Raw genomic sequence first — 21,669 nt, 5'->3', positions numbered from 1 at the left:
AACAATGCTGCAAGAGCCAAGCAAGGCATCTTTTAGCCAAGCAAGTCACCTTTTCGAAGATGGTATCTGAAACAAACATACAACTTTATTTTTTTTAATGTTTCCCTTTTTTAAATTTAAAAAAGAATAGCTTTAATTTTTGTATAATATTTTTCTTGACCAAAAACAAAACACAAGCAGAAATAAGCTCAGGCCTTCATTATGAATCAGAAATAGGATCAAAAGCCCAAAGTAAAAAGGGCTACAATCAAAAGGATCATAAACCCAAATTAAAAAAAAATCCTTTGTAACTCTCCTTTAAGGGACTGGTAAAGTTCTTTTCTTTTTACATTGTGGGTTAACCCTCTAGGTTCCACTATTCAAGAGGACACTACAAAATAGATGAAAGACTGAAGGGGGGACCTGTGCTGTGGCCACTTTGCACTGGTTATGCCAAGGAAAAGTGGCTGCCAAGCCCCATCAGGGAAATACTCCGAATTCAGAGAGCTTCCCCTGTGAACACAGAGCCAGGACAGACAGCTTGAGACCACCCCTTGCAAGAGCCACTGGCACAGGAGGGATTCTAGGGGCAGCCTAAGGTAAGGAGGGACACGGTTGATGCATTCCTGTGCTTTGGGTTTCTCCAGCCGATAGGAGCCAGTGCAGCTGAGACACAAGCTAGGGATGTCCTTAGGGCTTTATTAATATGCACTGGAGCTGCACTGACAGATTTACAAAGGGATTTAGGTAGCTAAAGATGCAGATAAGGACCTAGTCAGGGCCAGATTAACTCTCCTGTGGGCCCGGTGCTATTAGATGTTGTCGGGCCCCTGTATACAAGTCTTTTTCCTGGGAGGGTGTTTGGTGCAGGAGGGGGCTGGGGCAGAGGAGTGTGGTGCAGGAGGGGGTGTGGGGTCTGGGAGGGAGTTTGGGTGCAGGAGGGGATTCTGACCTGGGGTAGGGGGTTGGGCTGCAGGAGGGGGATTCTGATCAGGGGGTTGGAGTGGAGGTGCAGGCTCCAACCAGGAGGTGCTTACCACAGGTGGCTCCTGGCCAGTGGCGCAGCAGGGGTCAGGCTGCCTGTCTGCATGCCATGGCCCCACGCCGCTCCCGGAAGCGGCTGGCCGCTAGCATGTCTCTGCAGCCCCTGAGGGGAGGGGGGCAGCAGGTCTCTGTGCGATGCCTATGCCCACCAATGCCACCCCAAAGCTCCCGTTGGCCGGCTCCCAACCAATGGGAGCTGCGGGGACAATGCTGGGGGTGGGGGCAGCGCAGTGAGCCACCTCCCCCACCCCTGCCAGGGGCCCCAGAGAGGTGCCAGCAGCCAGCCGCTTCCGGGAGTGGCATGTGGCCACGGCATGCAGGCAGCCTGCCTGAACACTCCTTTTAGCAGCCCAGAGATGGCTGCCTGTGATTTAATTTTGCGGGGCCTCCCTTGAGCCAGGACCCTAGGCTGCAGCCCCTAAAGCCCCTGCCTTAATCCAGCCCTGCACCTAGTGGGATTTTCAAAAGCACCTGGGTTAAGCGCCTAACTTCCATTGACTTCAATGGGAATTAAGTGCCTAATTGGCACCTTTGTAAATCCCACTAGGCACCTATCTGCATCTTTAAGCACCTAAATACCTTTGCAAATTTGGCCTTCAGAAGTCACCAGCACAGGGATGAATTTGGGCCTAAAGGGCCTAGTCCTATCGACCTTACTCCGGTAAGACTCGAATCAAAGTTTCTAAGAGTTTAATTCCCACCTGTAATATCTACTTTAACATAGAGAGGCTGATTTATCGGTAAAGTGTTTGATGATTGCATAAAGTCTGTAAATCTAATAGAAAATCCAGCTGCAGACCTCTCACAGTTCAGCAGGCCAATCTGCATTGCAAACCTCTGAAATCTGGCTGTATGTATATAAGGAGCAGTCTCTGGATCTATTGAACTGGATACTCAACAAAGGGAGGCATCTCCAAAGTCTCATATTTGTATTGAAAGAACCAGCTCCCTCCACCCAACACCAGCTCAGCGTGAGCATGCCGAGATAAGTGAAAGAATTAGCACAAAACAAATCCAAAACATATTGTACCGTCCGGAAAGGACATAGATCTGAGAAAACATTAAACATAACTTAAGGCTGAAGCAGCTAGAATAACTTGTTCTCTTCAGACGCTGCAGTTTTGTAAACACTAGGGAGTTTGTTTGTAGTTACTTGTGATTTACATTTGTCAGCTAAATCAGAAATTTAAATACAAAATACAGCATACGGATTTGTGATGTCCTCAGGAGGATGCTGGGCTTGTCACAAATGAATGATTCTTTACGATGAGATAAAAATAATCTGTGACACAGTCTTGCTCCAATGTCATTCAGGTTATATTTATTTATTTATTTAGATTTATTAAAAAATTAAAGTGGGTGCTTATCCAAAACCTTAGTCACCTCTTCACAAGAACAAAATATATTGCAAGGGGCATCTGTTTGCCTGGGCTGTTGTGGAAGGTAGGCTTATGTGTGGGTCAGCTTTGTTTGGTGGGAGGGGGAATTTGGGTTTTTTTATGTTTCGTAAGGGGGTTAGGCTGCTGAATGGAAACTGCTCTCGTTTTGAACTGGTGTCTAAATAACAAATAAATAGCATCTTACCCCATGACAGCCACCAAAACTTCAACCCCTTAAAAAAACCACACACACACATCTGCCAGAATTAAGATTACCTGTGCCTCTGGGGAATTAAACTGTAAAGTTCTAGCAACTCTCTGCTCAGCATTTGTGAGCTGCAATTTTTCAAAGGTTTATAACTCGGTCAAATTTTGGTGGATTTTCACAGGGAGGGCATTTCAAGTCAGTGCTCCAAAGCATGGGGGGGCAGTAGAGCTTTTCAAAGGAAAGAGGGCCAGAATTTTGTAACATGGGCAAAATGACATTTTTCATTAGTGTCATTCCTAGAAGCAGCTGACCTGTTTTGGCTGGCATTAAATATACAGAGATATAGATTTAGAAAATTCTTCTGCCTGAGGCAAACATCTGTCATGGAAAATTTAATCCCAAATGGTTAGTTTGGCAGAGTTATAAGCAACTGAAAACAGAGTCTTACAATGGGAAGTGTCGGGCAATCTTAATAATAGGTGGTGCTACCAGCTCTGCCTAAAATACATGTAAGATAGTGAGAGCATTATCTGTTCTCTTCTCAGCATTGTTAAAAATATGGAAGGTGAATTGTAAAGCAGAAAACTCCTAAGTTGCTGTTTCTCACACACTGCCCGCAACCTACAATGTACAAATACAGCCTCAGATATTTGAACGTAAAAAGCTCAGGGGGGAGGGTGTTGTTGTTTTTACAACTGAAAATCTAGGCTCAGTGTTCTCTGCTGCCTCACTTGGGAGGTGGGAGAGCTGCAGCTCAGGTTACACAATTGTGTGGTGTTATTGGTGGGGCCCCGTGGATCTCATGTTTTGGTTGGTTGGTTGGGGTTTTTTTTAACAAAATCATGGAAGTGTCAAGGGTAGGTGTTAAGGTGACCAGACAGCAAGTGCGAAAAATCGGGACTGTCCCTATAAAATCGGGACATCTGGTCACCCTAGCAGGTGTTGGAACTTCACAGGATCTGCCCAGCCCCCGAGTCCACTCCCTGAACTCCTGTGATTTTTCCCTGCAGCGGGGAGGTGAAAGCTGGTATCCCAGTTTCCACCGCCCTGCTGCGGTTGTGGCTGCTCATGGGGTTTTAGTGAGCCAGTCACATATCTGAGTGCGGGGTGGATAGGTGGTGAGCCAGTCCCATCTCGGGGAGTAGGAGGTGACTGAAGGCAGGAGCGTGTCGGGGTGTCTCACCACGTGGGGTCTGCTTCCTGACTGGCCAGCCAGTAGGGAGAGTGGGGTGGCACTAACAATATACAGCAATTAGGAGCCCCAGGTTGGCCCACCCGCAGCTTCTCCAGGCAGGCCCAGGGGAGACACCCCAGAAGCTGAGACTGTAATCTGCTGTTTGGAACATGAGCAGGTGTATGAGGGGGCCCTGCCCTGGCAGGGGGATCAGGGTGAGACCAGCATCCAGCCCCCTACTGGGCAGGGCCCCCTTCACCCTCCTGACCCTCTGCTGGGCAGGGTCCCCTTGCAGACATGCTCGTGCTCCAAGCAGTGGATCCCACACTCAGTTCCTGAGGTGTCTTCCCTGGACCTGCCAGGGTCTGCTGTGGGGTGGACTGGGGCAGGTTTCCTAATTGCTATGCATTGTTAATGCTGCCCCTCTTGCAGCTGGCCGGCCAGACAGGAAGCAATAGTAGCGGGCTGGGCCAGATGGCTAGCACCATGTGGTGAGATGCCATCCCTCGCTCCTTGCAAGCTGCCAAATTAGCTCAATAAATCAATTTTTCCAACAGTGTGTGTGAGAGGGCAGAAGTGGGCATTTGTGCTTCTTCCTCTCCGCTGTCAGAAAAAACAGTGTTGTGCTTATTTCTTATTTCAGTCTGTGAAATTGTGATTTACTCATGGCCTTAGTCATGGTACAGGTCTTCCAAGGTCCTCAAGCAAAGCCTGCGAAGTGAGCAAATAATATTTAAAGTGCCAAAATCAATAAGTTGCCGTATCCTTCCCCCATCACAGTGGAGCGGCTGAGTTGGTCAGATTGGTAGGGGATAGACAGTCCCTGGGGTCCTGATGGGTAGTTGAGGATGGGAGGTTTCTACATTGTTTCCTTTATGCTGGCCAGCAGGGAGGTCACCCGCTGCCCCCCTTTCCTTTCATCCTCATATGCATGGAAGGGGGGTTATTTAGGTCTGTGTCTCCCTGAGTAAGTGTGTGATTGGCCAGTATGAGGTGGGGGGGGGGGGTCTTGGGAGATGATTGGTGCCTGTATGAGTCCCCTCTGAAGATAAAGGGTCCCTTCTGAGACCAGGGGGCTGTTTGGCTCCCACAGAGTTGCACCCACCCATCTTGCTCTTACTGTGGATAGTTCCCTGGGTGGATCTCCAGATATGCTATGGGCTTAGCCAGAGTGCCTTTTTTAGGGGGTGAGAAGGGAATTTACCTCTGGACAAGATAGGCCCATGTTAGGTTGTGTTTTATACCTTCCACACAGCAGCCCGGAGGCCTGGTTGGTTATTTAGGATTGCTAAAAGGAACAAACAAACCAATATACTTCTCAAAACCTTTGTCTCAGTTTGTGTCTGGCATCCAGTGCAGATAGAATAAGTGGGTGACTAACCCATGGGGTGAACCTGAGCATGGGATGTGGGAGGGAGTGGCACTAAGTCTGATTGATTTGGAACAAGTCTAGGGGTCTTGTGCAGACTGAGTCAATCTCATGGGCCACCCGGCAACTGGGCTTGATCCATCTCCACTGTCACAGACAGCGTAAGCTGCATTAGTGGAAGAAGCTGCATGGAAGAGAATTAGGCTAGGGAGAGAGTAGGCAGTATCTGCATAGGCAGCTTGCTGTTGAGCACCCATAGGAGCCCATTGGTGGAAACTGCCTGGAAAATGCTCTGCATCAGCATATGTCTGGGTATACCACATTTGGTATGGTCCTGGCCTGCCCCAGTTCACATAGCAAGGTTGGGGTTGTAGACACTTGGTGTCACTGCAACCTTCCCACCTGCTGGACTTCTTAGCAGCATCCTGGGTTTCTGCATTCTGCATCCTAGGTTTCTGTGCCGCCAGTTAGCACAGCCAAAGGATGAGTTGATTCTACTGTGTCTAAGAACCACTGTGACAGTAGCACCGGCGGAGAATAAAGTGTATATTCCAGTCTGATTTGGCAGCCCTTTGTCACAGTGAAATTAATCCTTTATAGGGTAAGAACAAATTAATGGTTAACTCTGAGACAGAAGTAGATACTGTCATCACTGCCGTGCGGATCAGAGAGAAGAAGCCAGGTGGGGAAGAGAAACGGAAGCCTATGCTACGCAGAGGGTCGCAGGCAAGGAGCTGAACTTTATTACCAACTGGTATTTTTCAGCTTTCCTGTAGGTGACAGAGCTAAGTCATCAATCCCCTGCTGATACCTTAAAACACCACAGGCCACCAATCAAGATGATGTAAGCTGCAATTAAACCAGTGTTAATACAAGAATTGCTGTAATCACTGTAACTAAATGTGTGGGTGCTAATTGCTGGTCATTGACGTACTTCAGATGATGAGCAGCCTATTAACCTCAGAAATGCAGAATGTGTATTACTTTCATGTTCTGTGATCAGCACGTGTCTTTGTTAAAATAATTTCCTGTGGAATAAAAATGAAGATGAAATGAGCAGTTCCTTCCTCTGAGCAATAAGAAAGATTTTGCTGGGATATTTGGAAAACGTGTGGGTTTTTATTTATTTATTTAATGATGTTCAGATTGATCATAGTGTGGAGAGGGGGAATTTCCCTGTCTCTAGTGAATTTCCATTCCCCTGCCTGGGCACTGCAAAAGCCTCCACTGCATATATTTTGACTTTGGATTGCATGAGAATGCACCAAATCTAAGTCTTCATGAGACTCTCATCACTGTAGTATTTGAGTCCTTTACAAACATTAACACATTTATCCTCACAGTGCCCCTATGAGGTTTCATTTTACTGATCATAGAATATCAGGGTTGGAAGGGACCACAGGAGGTCATCTAGTCCAACCCCCTGCTCAATGCAGGACCAATCCCCAAATTTTGCCCCAGATCCCTAAATGGCCCCCTCAAGGATTGAACTCACAAACCTGGGTTTAGCAGGCCAATGCTCAAACCACTGAGCCATCCCTCCCCCTGAGGAACAGAGGCATAGAGATCACAGCCCAGATCCTGGTGTGTAGTATGAACAGTTTGTTCCGTAGTGTGGGTTGATTCTGGAATTAAAGCAGTGTACAGGGATATAGTAGCTACTACACCAGCGCCCCTCCCTATTACTGTGGCTTCTGTATGCATTTCTGATCCCTAGCTTCCCTAACAGCCTCTTGGGTGTATCTCATGTAACTTGTAGCCATCACTCAAGAATTGTCCTGTCTACTCCAGCCAAAGACTGCAAGCAGGATGCCGAAACCTCATGGTCAGTAGTATCAAAGTACACTTATAAAAAGGCTGCCAAGTACGATTCAAGAATCCAATTCTGAAATATTCTTAAGGTGTTCTACTTTTTTCACCACAATGGGCGTGGTCCTCAGGCTCTTTAAGTACTGAAACTCTGTAGTATTCTCGTACAAAAGCAGGCCCCATGAAAGAAACTCTATACAAGATATTGCATATCCTAGAAAGTTTGGTGTAACAGCTGCAACCATGTTAGCATAGTTGACTCTCTCAATCATACTTTTGTCACCTCTATAGTTTAATGGGCTAACCTCTGAAGCTATAATTGGTGCATTTACTTAGCAGAACTGGTTGTAGGGAGCCACCGACTACACTGGCTACCTAGTTGTTTTGAGGTTCAATTCAAAGTATTGATATTAATCTATAATGCCTCATATGAATTAAATTCCAGTTACCTGAGAGCTGACCTCTTCCCAAGCTGTTCCATGACAGCTGAGATCAGCTGAGATGTTCAAGCTAACAATGCCTAGATTAAAATGTGTGTGGGCTGCTGATAGGGAAATTCAACTGGAATGCTCTTGATTCTGGAATTAATTTCCTTTACTGGTCTGAAACACTCAAGAGTGGTGACTTTTAGCACATGGTGTGAACCCCATCTGTTTACACAGGCTTTTGCCAAATGGAATGTGATATATTGCTGTAAAATCATGGGCTAGTTTCTTTATTTATGTTGACTGCTCAACTAAATGTTGATATTGTTTCTGCATAAATAGCTGTACATCTCCCTGAGTTATTCTGAAGGGTGCATTTTTATAAATCTAAAAATAAGTTCATAACAAAATATTCAATAAATGGTGAATGGATTTGCAAATATTTCATGTGTGTACTTTGTGTGGTTGTGTTCGCTTTCATCAGCACTTCATATTCTTTCCTGAATCAGTTATTTTTCTTATTTCAGTTGCAAATGTTATCTGAGATGCTGGTAGTAGAAAATTCATGCACCTCAATGTTCTTTTTGTATTGGGTTTTGATCTATTAAATCAATAAAGTAATTGCTATGTATAATTCTGCCTTATACTTTACAACCATATAGGCTTAATATGTTACATCTACATTTCAGGTAGGATTCTTACATTGGTTTGAAATGTATGAGCCATGTCCTCCCCAACATAAGCTTGAGTGTCCTCAGACCATTGACAGTAATCTTTTAAGGGATGTAGTATCCCTTCTAGAGAATGTTGTACTGCATAGAAATGTGTTATGTGTACATAGACATCTTTCCAGTGGTTCATGTTAATCTTTTCTCAGAAAACTTTTGGGTTAAACATTTGAATATCTCTTTCCCCATAGTTTGATACAACTGGGGTTCTACTAAACCACTTCTTGGTGGTGCTGGAAGTGCACTGTAAAAGTTCACTTCCTTTTATTTTTTCAAAGATTTGATCAAAGGGAATGATGTATGTTAATTCCTTCTGAATAAGAAATGCATCTGAAGCTATACGGAAAAAGGGAATTTTGGAATATGGAATTTAATCCTTATCTTTTAGATTAAGAAAGGGTAGTCCTTTTTGAATATTTTACCAAAATTTTACCACATTTTCGATACCTGCTGTATACAATCACCTGAGTTTTAATATATAGAGTTGGAAGTTATAGGAAGCTATTTTACATAGGAGACAGAAGTTGTATTTTACTTAATTCATCAGCTTTTTCCTATTCTGTATGCATAACAAAAGAATTACATAGCTCACCATTAACAAAGGCACTATGAGGTAAGAGTGGAGAAAATTTCAGTGTAACTGAGTTTATCTGACTGTGTATTATTGTTTGCATTTTCTCATGTCTGAAAATTTAAAAAAACGTACACACTGTATATGATGTCTTTCATTCTGATGAATACCAAAGTGCTTCATATACTGCAGTATCCCACTGTGACTGATACTGGTTTTCCCTAAGAAACATATATAAATTTCTAAATAGGTTTGACCGTGTATATCTATGTGAAGACAGATAAATCAGAGGTTACACATATGTGTGTGTACTTGTGTGTACTTATTTTGTCTTATTAAACTCATTTCATTTCCCTTCTTTGCATACCACTGCCCCATTAACTAGCTAGTCATGCTTGTAAAGTGACTTGCAAATTAACACTTGATTTGAAAACTTGTGCTCATTTGGAAAGAATTTCATTCCACTAGAAGCAATTTTAGCTGTCTCACTTTCAACAGAGATTTACAGTGTAAAGCAGTGAATCAAATCTTATGACTCTGTCTTCATGAGATGGTCTCCTTAGGGCCTTTAGCAGAGACTTAATCTTAGGGAATCTAAAATGGCTATAGTTCTATTTTAGATAAACCATAGCTGAAATTTGTATATTCTAAAATTTGTTGAAATAGTGTAGTTTTCAAAAGAAGAATGAGGTCTAACCTGAAGCCATAAAATGGTAGTTAGTGCTATCAGGCTGTATTGTTTTAAAAATAGAGAATTTCAGACTAGATGAATGTCAACAAGGGAGGCGGATTTAGGGTACTTGTAAGTAAAGATGAGACTATGAGAAGAGTAATGATGTCTTTGAGAAGCATCCAAACTATGCATTTCCAGCAGCTGTGTGCAATACTAAGGTATGAAATCTAGAGCAGCTTCTGAGCTATATAAAACAGATCTTTTTCTGCCCTGCTGGATTATAGAAATCAATAATTTTACATTTTCTATACACCATGGAAATAGGTTTCTGATCTCAATCATGTCACCACATAATAGATAAAAGCTTTCAGGATCAAAGAGATTAAAGTAGCATGGTTTTCCAAGATGTTGCTCACTAAAAGCTTAATTAAAGCTTCTTTGGAAATTCATGTAATGATGTGCTATGAAAAAGTTTACAGAAAAAATATCCTATACTTTGTCTTATGTTTATGTTTTCTTTATTAATGATCTGGATGATGGGATGGATTGCACCCTCAGCAAATTTGCAGATGACACTAAACTGGAGGGAGCGGTAGATATACTGGAGAGTAGGGATAGGGTCCAGAGTTATTTAGACAAATTGGAGGATTGGGCCAAAAGAAATCTGATGAGGTTCAACAAGGACAAGTGCAGAGTCCTGCACTTAGGACGGAAGAATCCCATGCACTGCTACAGGCTGGGGATCGACTGGCTAAGGAGCAGTTCTGCAGAAAAGGACCTGGGGATTACAGTGGATGAGAAGCTGGATATGCGTCAGCAGTGTGCCTTTGTTAGCAAGGAGGCTAACAGCATATTGGGCTGCATTAGTAGGAGCATTGCCAGCAGATAGAGGGAAGTGATTATTCCCCTCTATTCAGCACTGGTGAGACTACATCTGGAGTATTGTGTCCAGTTTTGGGCCCCCCACTACAGAAAGGATGTGGACAAATTGGAGAGAGTCCAGTGGAGGGCAATGAAAATGATCAGGGAGCTGGGGAACATGACTTACGAGGAGAGGCTGAGGGAACTGGGCTTGTTTAGTCTTCAGAAGAGAAGAGCGAGGGGGGATTTGATAGCAGCCTTCAACTACCTGAAGAGGGATTCCAAAGAGGATGGAGCTCGGCTGCTCTCAGTGGTGGCAGATGACAGAACAAGGAGCAATGGTCTCAAGTTGCAGTGCGGGAGCTCTAGGTTGGAATATTAGGAAACACTGTTTCACTGGGAGGGTGGTGGAATCTCCATCCTTAGAGGTTTTAAAGGCCCGGCTTGACAAAGCCCTGGCTGGGATGATTTAGTTGATGTTGGACCTGCTTTGAGCAGGGGGTTGGACTCGATGAGCTCCTGAGGTCTCTTCCAACGCTAATCTTCTATGATTCTATTGTAATCTAAAAATCCATTGCTTTCTTCATATTTCCTTAAAATGTATTTTATCCCTCATATTACTTATAGCATATTTCTTTACTCTACAGATGTTTCATCTGTTTTATACGTAGATCTACCTATGAAAAATCTGATACCAGAATCTAGATTTATGATAATTTTACAATAAATTCCCTTTGATAGAGCTCAAGGACACAACTCATGAGCCTGTGAAAGTTTCTTACATGTCATAATTTAAAAAAAAAAGGGCCATTCCCAAGTATTCCACGCAAAGATCTGAAGAGCACCTTCCTCTGTGTCCATAGGAAAGGGAATGAGGCTTTGCAGCGAACTAGGTCCCCTTCCTACATAGAGGAGACCTGCACCTGTTTCAGGGGCATGATAAAGTCTATTGAAGTCACTCCATTTCCATTTTTTGTACTGCAATCTGGTAGTGTTTGTGACATATATGGCAATTTCCTGCAATATCCTGGACAAACCTTACTGAATTATGTTTAAGTATCTTAGGAGTTCATGTATTAAAAAGGGAAATGTTTATGTTTTATGTGGAATTGTATGTAACTTATTTAAGGGGAAGACATGGCTAGTGTAAACCCCATGAAATGCTATGAACTCTTTAATAACACTTTTTAAATGTTATGTTAGGACTTTTTTAAACAATGGGCTAGACAAGAATGAACTTTTGGTTGAGTGGATTTCCTAGGGAATGCAAATTTCCACTTCTAGACCCAACCTTTTGAAACCACGCCCTGAGGAGAAACCCACTGTCTATGATGGGGGTTCTCAAACTTCATTGCTCTGTGACCCGCTTCTGACAATAAAAATTACTACACAACTGCAGGAGTGGGAACTGAAGCCTAAGCCCGCCCAAGCCCCACTACCCTGGGTGGAGGGGGCCGAAGCCTGAGCCTGCCAAGCCCCGCCGCCCAGGGTGCGGGGGTCAAAGGCCAAGCCCTGCTGCCCTGAGTGGGGGGGGAGGGGCAAAGCCCAAGGGCTTTGGCCCTAAGTGGGGGGCTTGTAACCTGAGCCCCGCCACACAGGGCTTAAGCCGTCGGGCTTGGGCTCCGGCTCTGGGCTCAGGCTTTGGCCCTGGGCCCCAGCAAGTCTAATGCCATCCTTGGTGACCCTATTAAAATGGGGTCTCAACCCCCTGTGGGGTCCTGACCCACAGTTTGAGAACTGCTGGTCTATGAATTACCTTTCCCAGATCAAAGATCTAGGCTGCATAAAAGAGGGACTAAACTTCTCATGAGTGTTCTTGTTCTGAGCAAAAGGTGTTATGAACTTGTAACCAAGAAAAACACCTACATGTGGTTCGAAGGACTATTCACAGGCCAGAGCTCGTTAGAGTTAGGGTGATCTCTCTGGTAAACTAATTAGCACGTTTGTAGGTTCTTTTATTGTTTACAGTATGTTTTCTCTGTAATGTATTTACCTTTAGAATAAATATGCTTGCCCAGAAAGGGCTGTGTTGTAACTTAACTATGGGTAATTATACTGTTTATAGCTGCTGAGGAGAAGGCAAAGCAGGCCTGCTTAGGCAGTCTGACTTGCTGGGGAATTCAGTGTTGTCAGGGAATTGTGCAGCCTGGAATTACCTAGGTCAGGAGGAAGAGAGATGAGTGTCTCTGCCCACTTGGGCAAACTGATTCCACTGAAGGAAACCATCAAGGGCTTCCAGGAGATCCTGGCAGATGCCTACAACCACCTGCCGGAACAGACCTTCTACATGGTGGGCCCCATCAAGGAAGCTGTGGCGAAGGCAGACAAGCTGGCCGAAGAGCACTCGTGAGCAACTGGCTCCGTCATGCCTCTCCCCCATCACATCCCCACCCAGCTCCCCAGGGCCTGAGCTGGAAGTCGTGTCATGTCTGCAGGGTATATTTAAAGTTTCCAATAAAATATCTGTTTAAAACATGGTGGGGGGAGTTACAGCTGGGGAGGTGGAAGCCTCACAGTAGATGCCCTTGCTGGACCATGGAGGGGATGTACAGGTGCAGTTACTCTGAACTGTGACAGCGTTATTTAGTGTTTAAAGAATGAAATTGGAAACCGTGACTCCTAGGTTCTGTTCCTGGATCTGCCACAGACTTGCTTGCTGTGTGACTTCGATAACACACTTGACTGCTCTCTCACTTGGTTCTCTCATGTAAAATGAGTGTTTCAGTGCTTAACCGAGTGTACCTCCCAGCTCTGCTATGGAATTTTGATGCATGAATATAAGGTGCTGTATCCAGTAAGTGCTGATTAATCCAATGGTCATTTCTGACAGTGGATTCCTAATGCAAGCATGTTACTTGGAGGCTGACAGGTAAACCATTTACTCTAATTCTAGAAGGCCTAACCACCAAGAACAGTTTCAGATTTTCATACTGTCACTAAACTGAAGGTTGGACTGATGGGAGGCTATGGTATGAATGAGGGGAAGGGGGCAAAAAAAAAAAAAAAAAAACCTTGGAAAGCAAAGGTGAGAAAAAAATCTAAAGAAATCAGGGCAGATGCAGGAAGTTTTTTGTGTTGTGTATACATTTGGGAGACATTCAAAGTAACAGAATTTAGGCAAATTCCAGCTCGAAAAGAGATAATGGGTGAAAATAATTACACAATTGCAACAATTCTTAATTTGGCACTGCTATGAGATTGCCCAGTTACTTCAAAATACATTTGTGGGCTGTTGGGAAGGTGACACAGAAGAATAGTTTTTAGCAGGGGTTAGTGCTTATGAGATACATAGTTCCAAATGTCAGAAGGCTATGGAATTTGCCATAACAGATCAAACCACTGTCTCAGACAGTCACCTGGATATTTCAGATGAAGTTGAAACTCCTCTTAATACACCTACCTGAAAACTGAAAATCCAGGGATCCACACTTTAGAACTATGAGAGTTTGAGAGGCTGATGAAGATTTCTCATAGAACTCATTATGCTTTCAAAAGCATGTTGTCTCCCAAGGAAGATTTTGGTCTTCCAACACTATTGTTATTAAAGTAGTACTGATATTATTATATCCTATTATAATTTGGAGGTTGGATAGATAGAGTGAATGGATTTGATATTGGCAGAGCCATCCTTATATTTTTGGGAGGTCATAACTTATGCTATCGCGTACAATGCATAGTTTTAGTCATATTTTCTCTATCTGCAGGAGCAAGAAGATTGTTTTTGATGGTTGTGATGGGGTGGGACTCACCACTGCAGCGCCCCCTGCTGGATGTCCCAGGGATCATCTTTGCTAGCCAGTGTGCCCTCTTCTGGTGGCGTCTTGCTACCACCACTTCTGCTCCAGGGACCCACATCACTCCCAGGACCGCGGTGTCCTCTTCATGACAGCCTTCTGCCTGTACTGCACTCTGGGCTCCCCGCTTCCAAGGGAATGTCACAGTCCCTTAATCCAGCCATTTCCTCAGTGGCAAGTGGGGGTACCCAGGCCCATCTACTAATCTGGGCCCAGGGACCCTGTAGATGGCCGCTGCTTGCAGCACCCCCTCTGACTCCTCAGTAGATTTCCCTGGGCCACTTCCTCACAGCCCCAGAATCCTCTTTGTCCTTGCCTCAGGGCCTCAGCCTGCAAATCCCTGCAGCCCACCAAGAGCTGCCTTTAGGTTCCTGGGTCTCTCCCTGCAGAACTGTTCTGTCCAGGGTGCTTGCTACCTTAAGCCTGCAAAAGAACTAGTCCACCTCCCTCCACAGGCTCCAGGGAATAACTGAGACTGCTCTGCTCTGAGTCTCCAGCCCTTCTTATATGGGCCAGCCCAGCCCTGATTGGCTGCTCCTCACAGCCCCTCTCTGATTGGCCACCTCCTGCTCAGTCTCCCAAGGGCTCTATTAAACCCTTAGAGACCAGTGTGGGGTAGTCATACTATCACAATGGTATTTCAGATCATGCAAGTGAATCTGTGCAAACAGAACCCTGTGCTTATACAAAGCCCCCTTGAAGTCAATAGATGAAGTCAAGACATATAATCTGAAATGGCTTTGATGGGGTTCCATGCAAACACAGGAGTATGCCTACATTGGCAATGTTGGGCTCATAAATGAGCAAAATAATTTCTCTCTGGAAGTGAGATGTTCCTTCTAATGTGCCTTTTGTGATTTACAGTATGAAATTAGTGATTTCCTAGATGACTGACTTGAAAACATGTTTACCTGACCAAACCTTGAGAGTCGACAGGCTGATGGTTATTGATGACAACCATGATATATGCCTGTGCCTTCAAGTACATTGTAATTAATGAAGTCCTTTACCATGTTTTACTTGTGTGATCCAAAACTATTCAACTTGCACTGTCTCAAGAGAAGCAGAACTGAATGGATGGTAGAGACATCAGTTTCACAGATTACATCAGAATACGGTGCAAGTTGGGTTGCAATCCACCTATTTGCTTATTTTTAGCATGTATCTGGCACCCTCCTTCCTGAAGGATCCCAAAGTGCTTTACAGACAGTGCTGTTATTTGTGATGTTTCTATTTCTAAGTATATACAGTTCTCCTATAGACAGGAGACATAGATTCGCAAAAAGTAAAGGAGTACTTGTGGCACCTTAGAGACTAACCAATTTATTTGAGCATAAGCTTTCGTGAGCTACAGCTCACTTCATCGGATGCATACTGTGGAAAGTACAGAAGATCTTTGTATACACACAAAACATGAAAAAATGGGTGTTTACCACTACAAAAGGTTTTCTCTCCTTTTCTTTTTGCGAATACAGACTAACATGGCTGTTACTCTGAAACCTGAGACCTAGATTATGTCCCAGCTCTGTCTCTGATTTACTTATTAGCTTAATTTATTTGTGGCTCACTTTCCTTATTTGTAAACTGGAGATTATACTTACCTTCCTTTGTAGTTTCCCAATTCTCTTGTCTTGAAAATTCTATTTAGAGAGGAATACTGAAGCATGGAGGAAATCCAAAAGTCCATTGTCTGTGATCCTTGCATAGTCCATTTCCTATGGATATATTTTTGGGCTATTTAAAGAGTAAGCTATTCCCTTTATACATGAAAAGAACAGATTACAGTTTAGGCCCCAATCCTGCAAACACTTACATGTGATTATTATACTACCATGAGTAGTCTCATTGTCTTCAACGGGGCTACTCATGGTAGTAAAGTTGACATGTGCATAAGTGTTTGAGGCTTTAGATTGTATGTAAGCTCTTTAGAGCAGGAGACCATATTTTGTACAGTGTGGGCTTGTACAGTGCCTAGCACAATGGGGCCTGGTCCATGAATGGGACTCCTAGGCACAACTGCAATACAAATAATACATAATCACAAAATTCCTAAGGTATAAATACATATTGAAATGTAGAGAATTATTAACGTCATTGCAAAACTTCCTAACCGAGGAGTTTGTTAAACAGTGTATGTCTTTTTAAGTTAAATGTATTTATTGACCACCTCTCATACCCTGGCTGATGCTAAAAAGCACCAACTTCCAGCAAGTAAGACCAGTTATGAAACTGCATCTTCATAGAGGGTTCTGTTCTTAGAGTGGTTCAAAAGAGCCCCCTCCCCCACGATCTCTATGTAGTGTTAGAAATGCCACTGTTATAGCCACAAGTGATAGACCAAAAGAAGACGGAACCGTTGGCAGGACCTCTCTATGCTATCAGCTCTGCTGGTGGATAATCCTAGGGATTTAAAAAAAAACAAACAAAAAACTATGCAAACCACTGTGGAGTGGAGCAGAGCAGAAGGAAAAATTAAAACAAAACCAATGAATTTCAGAGCTAAACAGAAGTTGTGGGAGATATTCCTTCACCGGGTAACTTTTTGGAAAAAGCTGGGAACTAAGTAAAACTCTCATCTTTGAGAAGTGTGGAAGGTGTCTGTGTAAAGATGTAGTTCAGATGAGCATGATTAACGGCAAATAGTATATGGGGAAACACATACAGAATTCAATAAATAAAGAAATCAGCCTGAGTGTAAATTTGTTCTTAATTTAATTTTGAAAGCTAATTTATATGAAAATAGAACAGTTAAATACTAATTATATATGTAGCCAATAAAACAAATAACACTCAAATCCTAATTAGCGCTAAACATTAAAGTCATTAATAAGAAATAAAAAGTAGATATGAATGAACTAATGTTCTGAGGCATGTGCATAAGAAGTCAACATGAAAACAAATTATAATTAAAAGATAATGTTAAAGGGATAAAATGTTTTCATAGGATAATGGTTTCCTGGTGCTAAATAAATACCAAGGTGAAATCCAGGCATCTGTGAAAACTAAATGTCAAGTTATAGCCAAGATATTTTAAATCGGAGACATTTTCCAGTACTCTCATGGAAGCACATTATTTCTCTTCCACTGAGAAAATGATAAATCTGTACTTTAGTCATTTGGTTTGATGGATATTGTTGCCATAGTTGGACTGTTGTTCATGGCTGTATTATTGATTAGCTGTGTTTGTACAGAACAAATTTGTTATGTGCATGTTAGAATTTGTTTTTTTACATTAAATTAAGTTATTGTTTCCCTCTCATGTATCAGGTAACTCTGAAATTAGCAATGGCTTGAATTTCCAAGGGGCCTCAACTTAACAATTAAATGTGCACCTCATGCATGCACGCAAATTAATAATGTTGGTCTGGTGGCAAGAGCAGGCAATTGGTCTTCAGGCTCATGGGATGAAATCCTGGACCCACTGAATTAAATGGGAGTTTTGCCATTGATTTCAATGGGATCAGGATTTTCCCCCTGGTTTCTATCTCTGGATCTGCTACTGACATGTTGTGTGACCTTTGGCAAGTCATTAACTTTATCTGCCTTCACAATTTATAAATTGTGAAGCACTTTGAGATCCTCAGATGAAGAGTGCTATAAAGCTGTCATTGAAAATCTGGGAAGGATAAAGCCTTTATTCAACATCAGAAATGCACAGTGGGTAATTGACATACTTATGAAAATCCTAATATGGTTTTACTTCTCATCACATTAAATCAATTACTTTTATTCTGTGATCTTTTATAGTTTCCTTAATCCAGTCCACAGTGTAACCTTTCATCTTCAATTGATCTTTCATAATTCTTGTGTGCCACTAAAAGTCCAGTACCGAGTCCCAAGTGTAAGAGATCCTTTAAAAACAAACAAACAAACAAACAAACAAACAAAAAACTAACCAAACATATTCATCATTGAAGTCCCATTGGGTGACAGCCTTGATACTGTCTATAGCCTGTAATTTTATACTGGCTAGTGGACAAAAGCACTACTGCTCTCTGCTGGCTGAATTGTAGCTGTTTGCATTCATATACATGATTGCTTCTCCTTTGACTATCTGGATCACAATGGGTAAGGGCCAATATAGCCCCTATTTTCCTTTAATTTGAGCAATAAAACATGAATCACAGAACACCCAAGTGGAAGTCATTCACAAAATACTTAATCTTTATTAAAATAATAAAGCTAGAGTCTCTCTCATCCCACTTGTATACATTGTGATAACTAACCTGTTTGCTACTGGAATGACTCACTGCAAAGCATATCTAACAATAGAGGCCTGAGATCTATCCCTGTTGTTGAGAGTGCAGCCAGAGATGTATTACAATATCATGATGCGTTTAGGAATATATAGCATTTGTTATGCTGCACTTACCGATTGGCAAAGCAGATCAAGTCCCCTGCCTCTAGCAATTGCCAGTAATGCAACGTGCAATAGCCTGTGCTGGTGGGTGCTAACTCTGGAGTTCAATTTGTAGTTGCTCCTCTGCACCTCTTGTTCTAAAGCACTTCACCCTCCATAGATGCTGTCTAGCAATTATTTGACCTACCAGTGAAATGGCAGCTCTCTAACATCTCAAGAAACCCACACAACTTAGCACAGAAAAAAGAAGGGAGAATTTAGGTAGCCGAGTGTAATAATCTATCTTGCAATTTGGCCAAGAATTGTAATACCCACAAGTAGTGAGGACCTCTGTGTTACATCTCATGTAAAAGACAGCACAGTGCCTTCTAACCTCATGCAGGGCTTCAGACAGAGACAAACACTTACAAGATCTCTATCAAGCATTCTTACAACTAAAATACCCACCTGCTGAAGTGAAAAAACAGATTGACAGAGCCAGCAGGGTACCCAGAAGTCACCTACTAAAGGACAGGCCCAACAAAGAAAATAACAGAACGCCACTAGCTGTCACCTTCAGCCCCCAACTAAAACCTCTCCAGCGCATCATCAAAGATCTACAACCTATCCTGAAAAATGACCCCTCACTCTTACAGATCTTGGGAGACAGATCAGTCCTCGCGTACAGACAGCCCCCCATCCTGAAGCAAATACTCTCCAGTAACCACACACCAAAAACACTAACCCAGAAACCTGTCCTTGCAACAAAGCCCGATGCCAACTCTGTCCACTTATTTATTCAAGTGACACCATCATAGGACCAAATCCCATTAGCCATGCCATCAGGGGCTCATTCACCTGCACATCTACCAATGTGATATATGCCATCATATGCCAGCAATGCCCCTCTGCCATGTACGCTGGCCAAATCGGACAGTCTCTGTGCAAAAGAATAAATGGACACAAATCTGACATCAGGAATCATAACATTCAAAAACTGGTAGGAGAAAACTTCAACCTCTCTGGTCACTCAGTAACAGACTTAAAGGTGGCAATTTTGCAACAGAAAAGCTTCAAAAACAGACTCCAAGGAGAAACTGCTGAGCTTGAATTAATATGCAAACTAGATACCATTAACTTGGGTTTGAACAGAGACTGGGAGTGGCTGTGTCATTACACATATTGAATCTATTTCCCCATGTTAAGTATCCTCACATCTTCTTGTCAACTGTCTAAATGGGCCATCTTGATTATCACTACAAAAGTTTTTTTCTCCTGCTGATAATAGCTCATCTTAATTAATTAGCCTCTTACAGTTGGTATGGCTACTTCCAGTGTTGTCTGTATATTTATATATATAATCTTTTTACTATATGTTCCATTCTATGCATCCAATGAGGTGGGCTGTAGCTCACGAAAGCTTATGCTCTAATAAATTTGTTAGTCTCTGAGGTGCCACAAGTACTGTGAGCTCGTCCTGTTCGTGGAGGAGCAGTGTCACGGCAGCCGGTCCCATGCGCCCTGTTGCCCCATCCACTCTCCCGTTGCCCCCCCTCGTGCCCCGCTCGTGTGGCAGGACAGAGTGGAGTTTTTGGGGAACATTGCGTTGGGATCAGGAAAGCAGGTCGGCTGTGGGTGCCGGCTCCCGGGTCCCGAGGAGAGACGGGCCTGCCCTGCGTGTGATGCTCTAATAAATCTGTTAGTCTCTAAGGTGCCACAAGTACTCCTTTTCTTTTTGCGGATACAGACTAACATGGCTGCTACTCTGAAACCTGTAGTAACTCAGGGTGACAGCCACTGAATTGCCAACAGGAAGCATTTAAAGTATGGCTTGGAAAGTCACCCATCCAAGTACAGAGCAAATCCAGCCTTACTGTGTAGAGTGACAGGCAGGGGCAGTAAAACTTCTGCTGGCAGCCTGAGTGGGGCTGTGATCTCTGTGTGACCCTTTCCTCCTGTACCTGTTTACAGGCCTCTTTCAGCTCTTTTACACTCAGCCTGTACTCCGAGACAGAGCTGGAAAAGGTGAGCGAAGTGGGTGTTGCTTGCTGGCCTGCAAAGACAGGAGCCTAAGCAGCAGAGATGAAATTGGCAAAGTGTCACCCACAGTAAGGAAAAGGAAAACGGTGTGTGGGTGTGTGTGTGTCCACGTGCTGCCCTTTGCTCCGAGCTGAGGTGTCCTGCAAAGGAAGGGGAAGGGCCAGGGAGATGGGAGGAGATGATGCCTGTGCGAACTCGTCGGTGCTCTTGGGGCAAGACACTCTTACACCTCACACCTTCCTCCTCCTCCTCCCCCCAGCCCACCCCAGGGCCCCCTTCCTAGGGCCCCGCCTCTCTCCTCCTCCCAGCCCAGGGCCCCCTTCCTAGCTCCTGCCCCCCAGCCCGGGGCTCCACCCCCAAGCCCTCCTGCTCCCTTGCCCAGCCAGTGCCGCGCGCTCCGTCCTGGGCTGGGCGGGGCCTCTCGTGTCTCCTCCTCCTCCCGCCCGCGGTGTGAGGCGGGGCGGGGCGGCGCGGCGCGGCTCGGCCCCTCCCGCGGCGGAGCGCTGGCTGGCTGAAGGCGGCCGGGGGGATGTGAGTAGCTGATGCGAGCCAGGCCGGCCCGGGCCTTGTTCGGCAGGCGGGGCCAGGGCCAGGGCCGGCCCCTCCCGGCGTGGCGCGGGCCTCGCACCCTGAGTCCGGGACAGCGGTTGTGGCGCCCCCACCGCGCTGCCGGGAGGGAGGGCGCAGGCCCGGGGCTGCCGTGCCCCAGGCCTGGCAGCCCGGCCGAGGCCCGCTGGGGGCTCCATCAGGGCCCCCCATGGTCGCGGTCTCCGCCCCCGTAGGGCAGGTGCCGTTTGACTCAGAGCCGGTTCCCTGGCCGGGCTGGCGGGGGCACCGGCCTGCATCGCCCCCGGGGGGGCGGAGCCTGGCGGGGGACCGTCCCTTGCAGGTGACGGGCAGCGGGATTTTGAACCAGCACAGGAGGACGCCCAAGCGCCGGCTTCCTGCCGTAGGCCCCCCACCTCCCAACAGCCCTCTTACCTGCCCCGCCCTAGGGAGACGCTCCCTTGCTGCTCCCCTCCCAGCTTCCTCTGCACCCGCCTTTCACCCCTGGACCACTCCAGGCATCTTGTTTCTGCAGCACCCGTCGCTCCAGAGTCTCTCTCTTTCCCCTCCCAAGTCAGTTTCCTCCACTTGTCCAACATCCGCTTCTTTTCTCTGACCTGCTTCACGGTTTTGTACCACAGTCTCTAGCACAGCTCCTGGGGGAACAGCCTTTTTGTGTTGCTCTGCTTTTATCCATGGGCTATCTATTATTGTAGCTCATCTGACCATC

The 21,669-nt window shown here is 44.7% G+C and overlaps 1 protein-coding gene across 3 annotated transcripts in view; it reads left to right on the top strand.

Annotated features, from left to right (window-relative positions):
* Positions 1-20,892: 20,892 nt before the first annotated feature.
* HDAC11 (histone deacetylase 11) overlaps positions 20,893-21,669 on the top strand; it is a 70,605-nt gene continuing 69,828 nt past the window's right edge. For all 3 annotated transcript variants that reach the window (XM_077822550.1, XM_077822551.1, XM_077822549.1), the window contains exon 1: positions 20,893-20,924. In XM_077822550.1, coding sequence (XP_077678676.1) covers positions 20,923-20,924 — 2 coding nt within the window. In that variant the 5' untranslated portion in view covers positions 20,893-20,922. The remainder of the gene's footprint in view (positions 20,925-21,669) is intronic.

The sequence above is a fragment of the Eretmochelys imbricata genome, chromosome 7 (assembly GCF_965152235.1).
Source record: "Eretmochelys imbricata isolate rEreImb1 chromosome 7, rEreImb1.hap1, whole genome shotgun sequence".
NCBI lineage: Eukaryota > Metazoa > Chordata > Testudines > Cheloniidae > Eretmochelys > Eretmochelys imbricata.
Note: the sequence above shows the minus strand (reverse complement) of the source record. Positions and strands in the feature narration are given on the sequence as shown.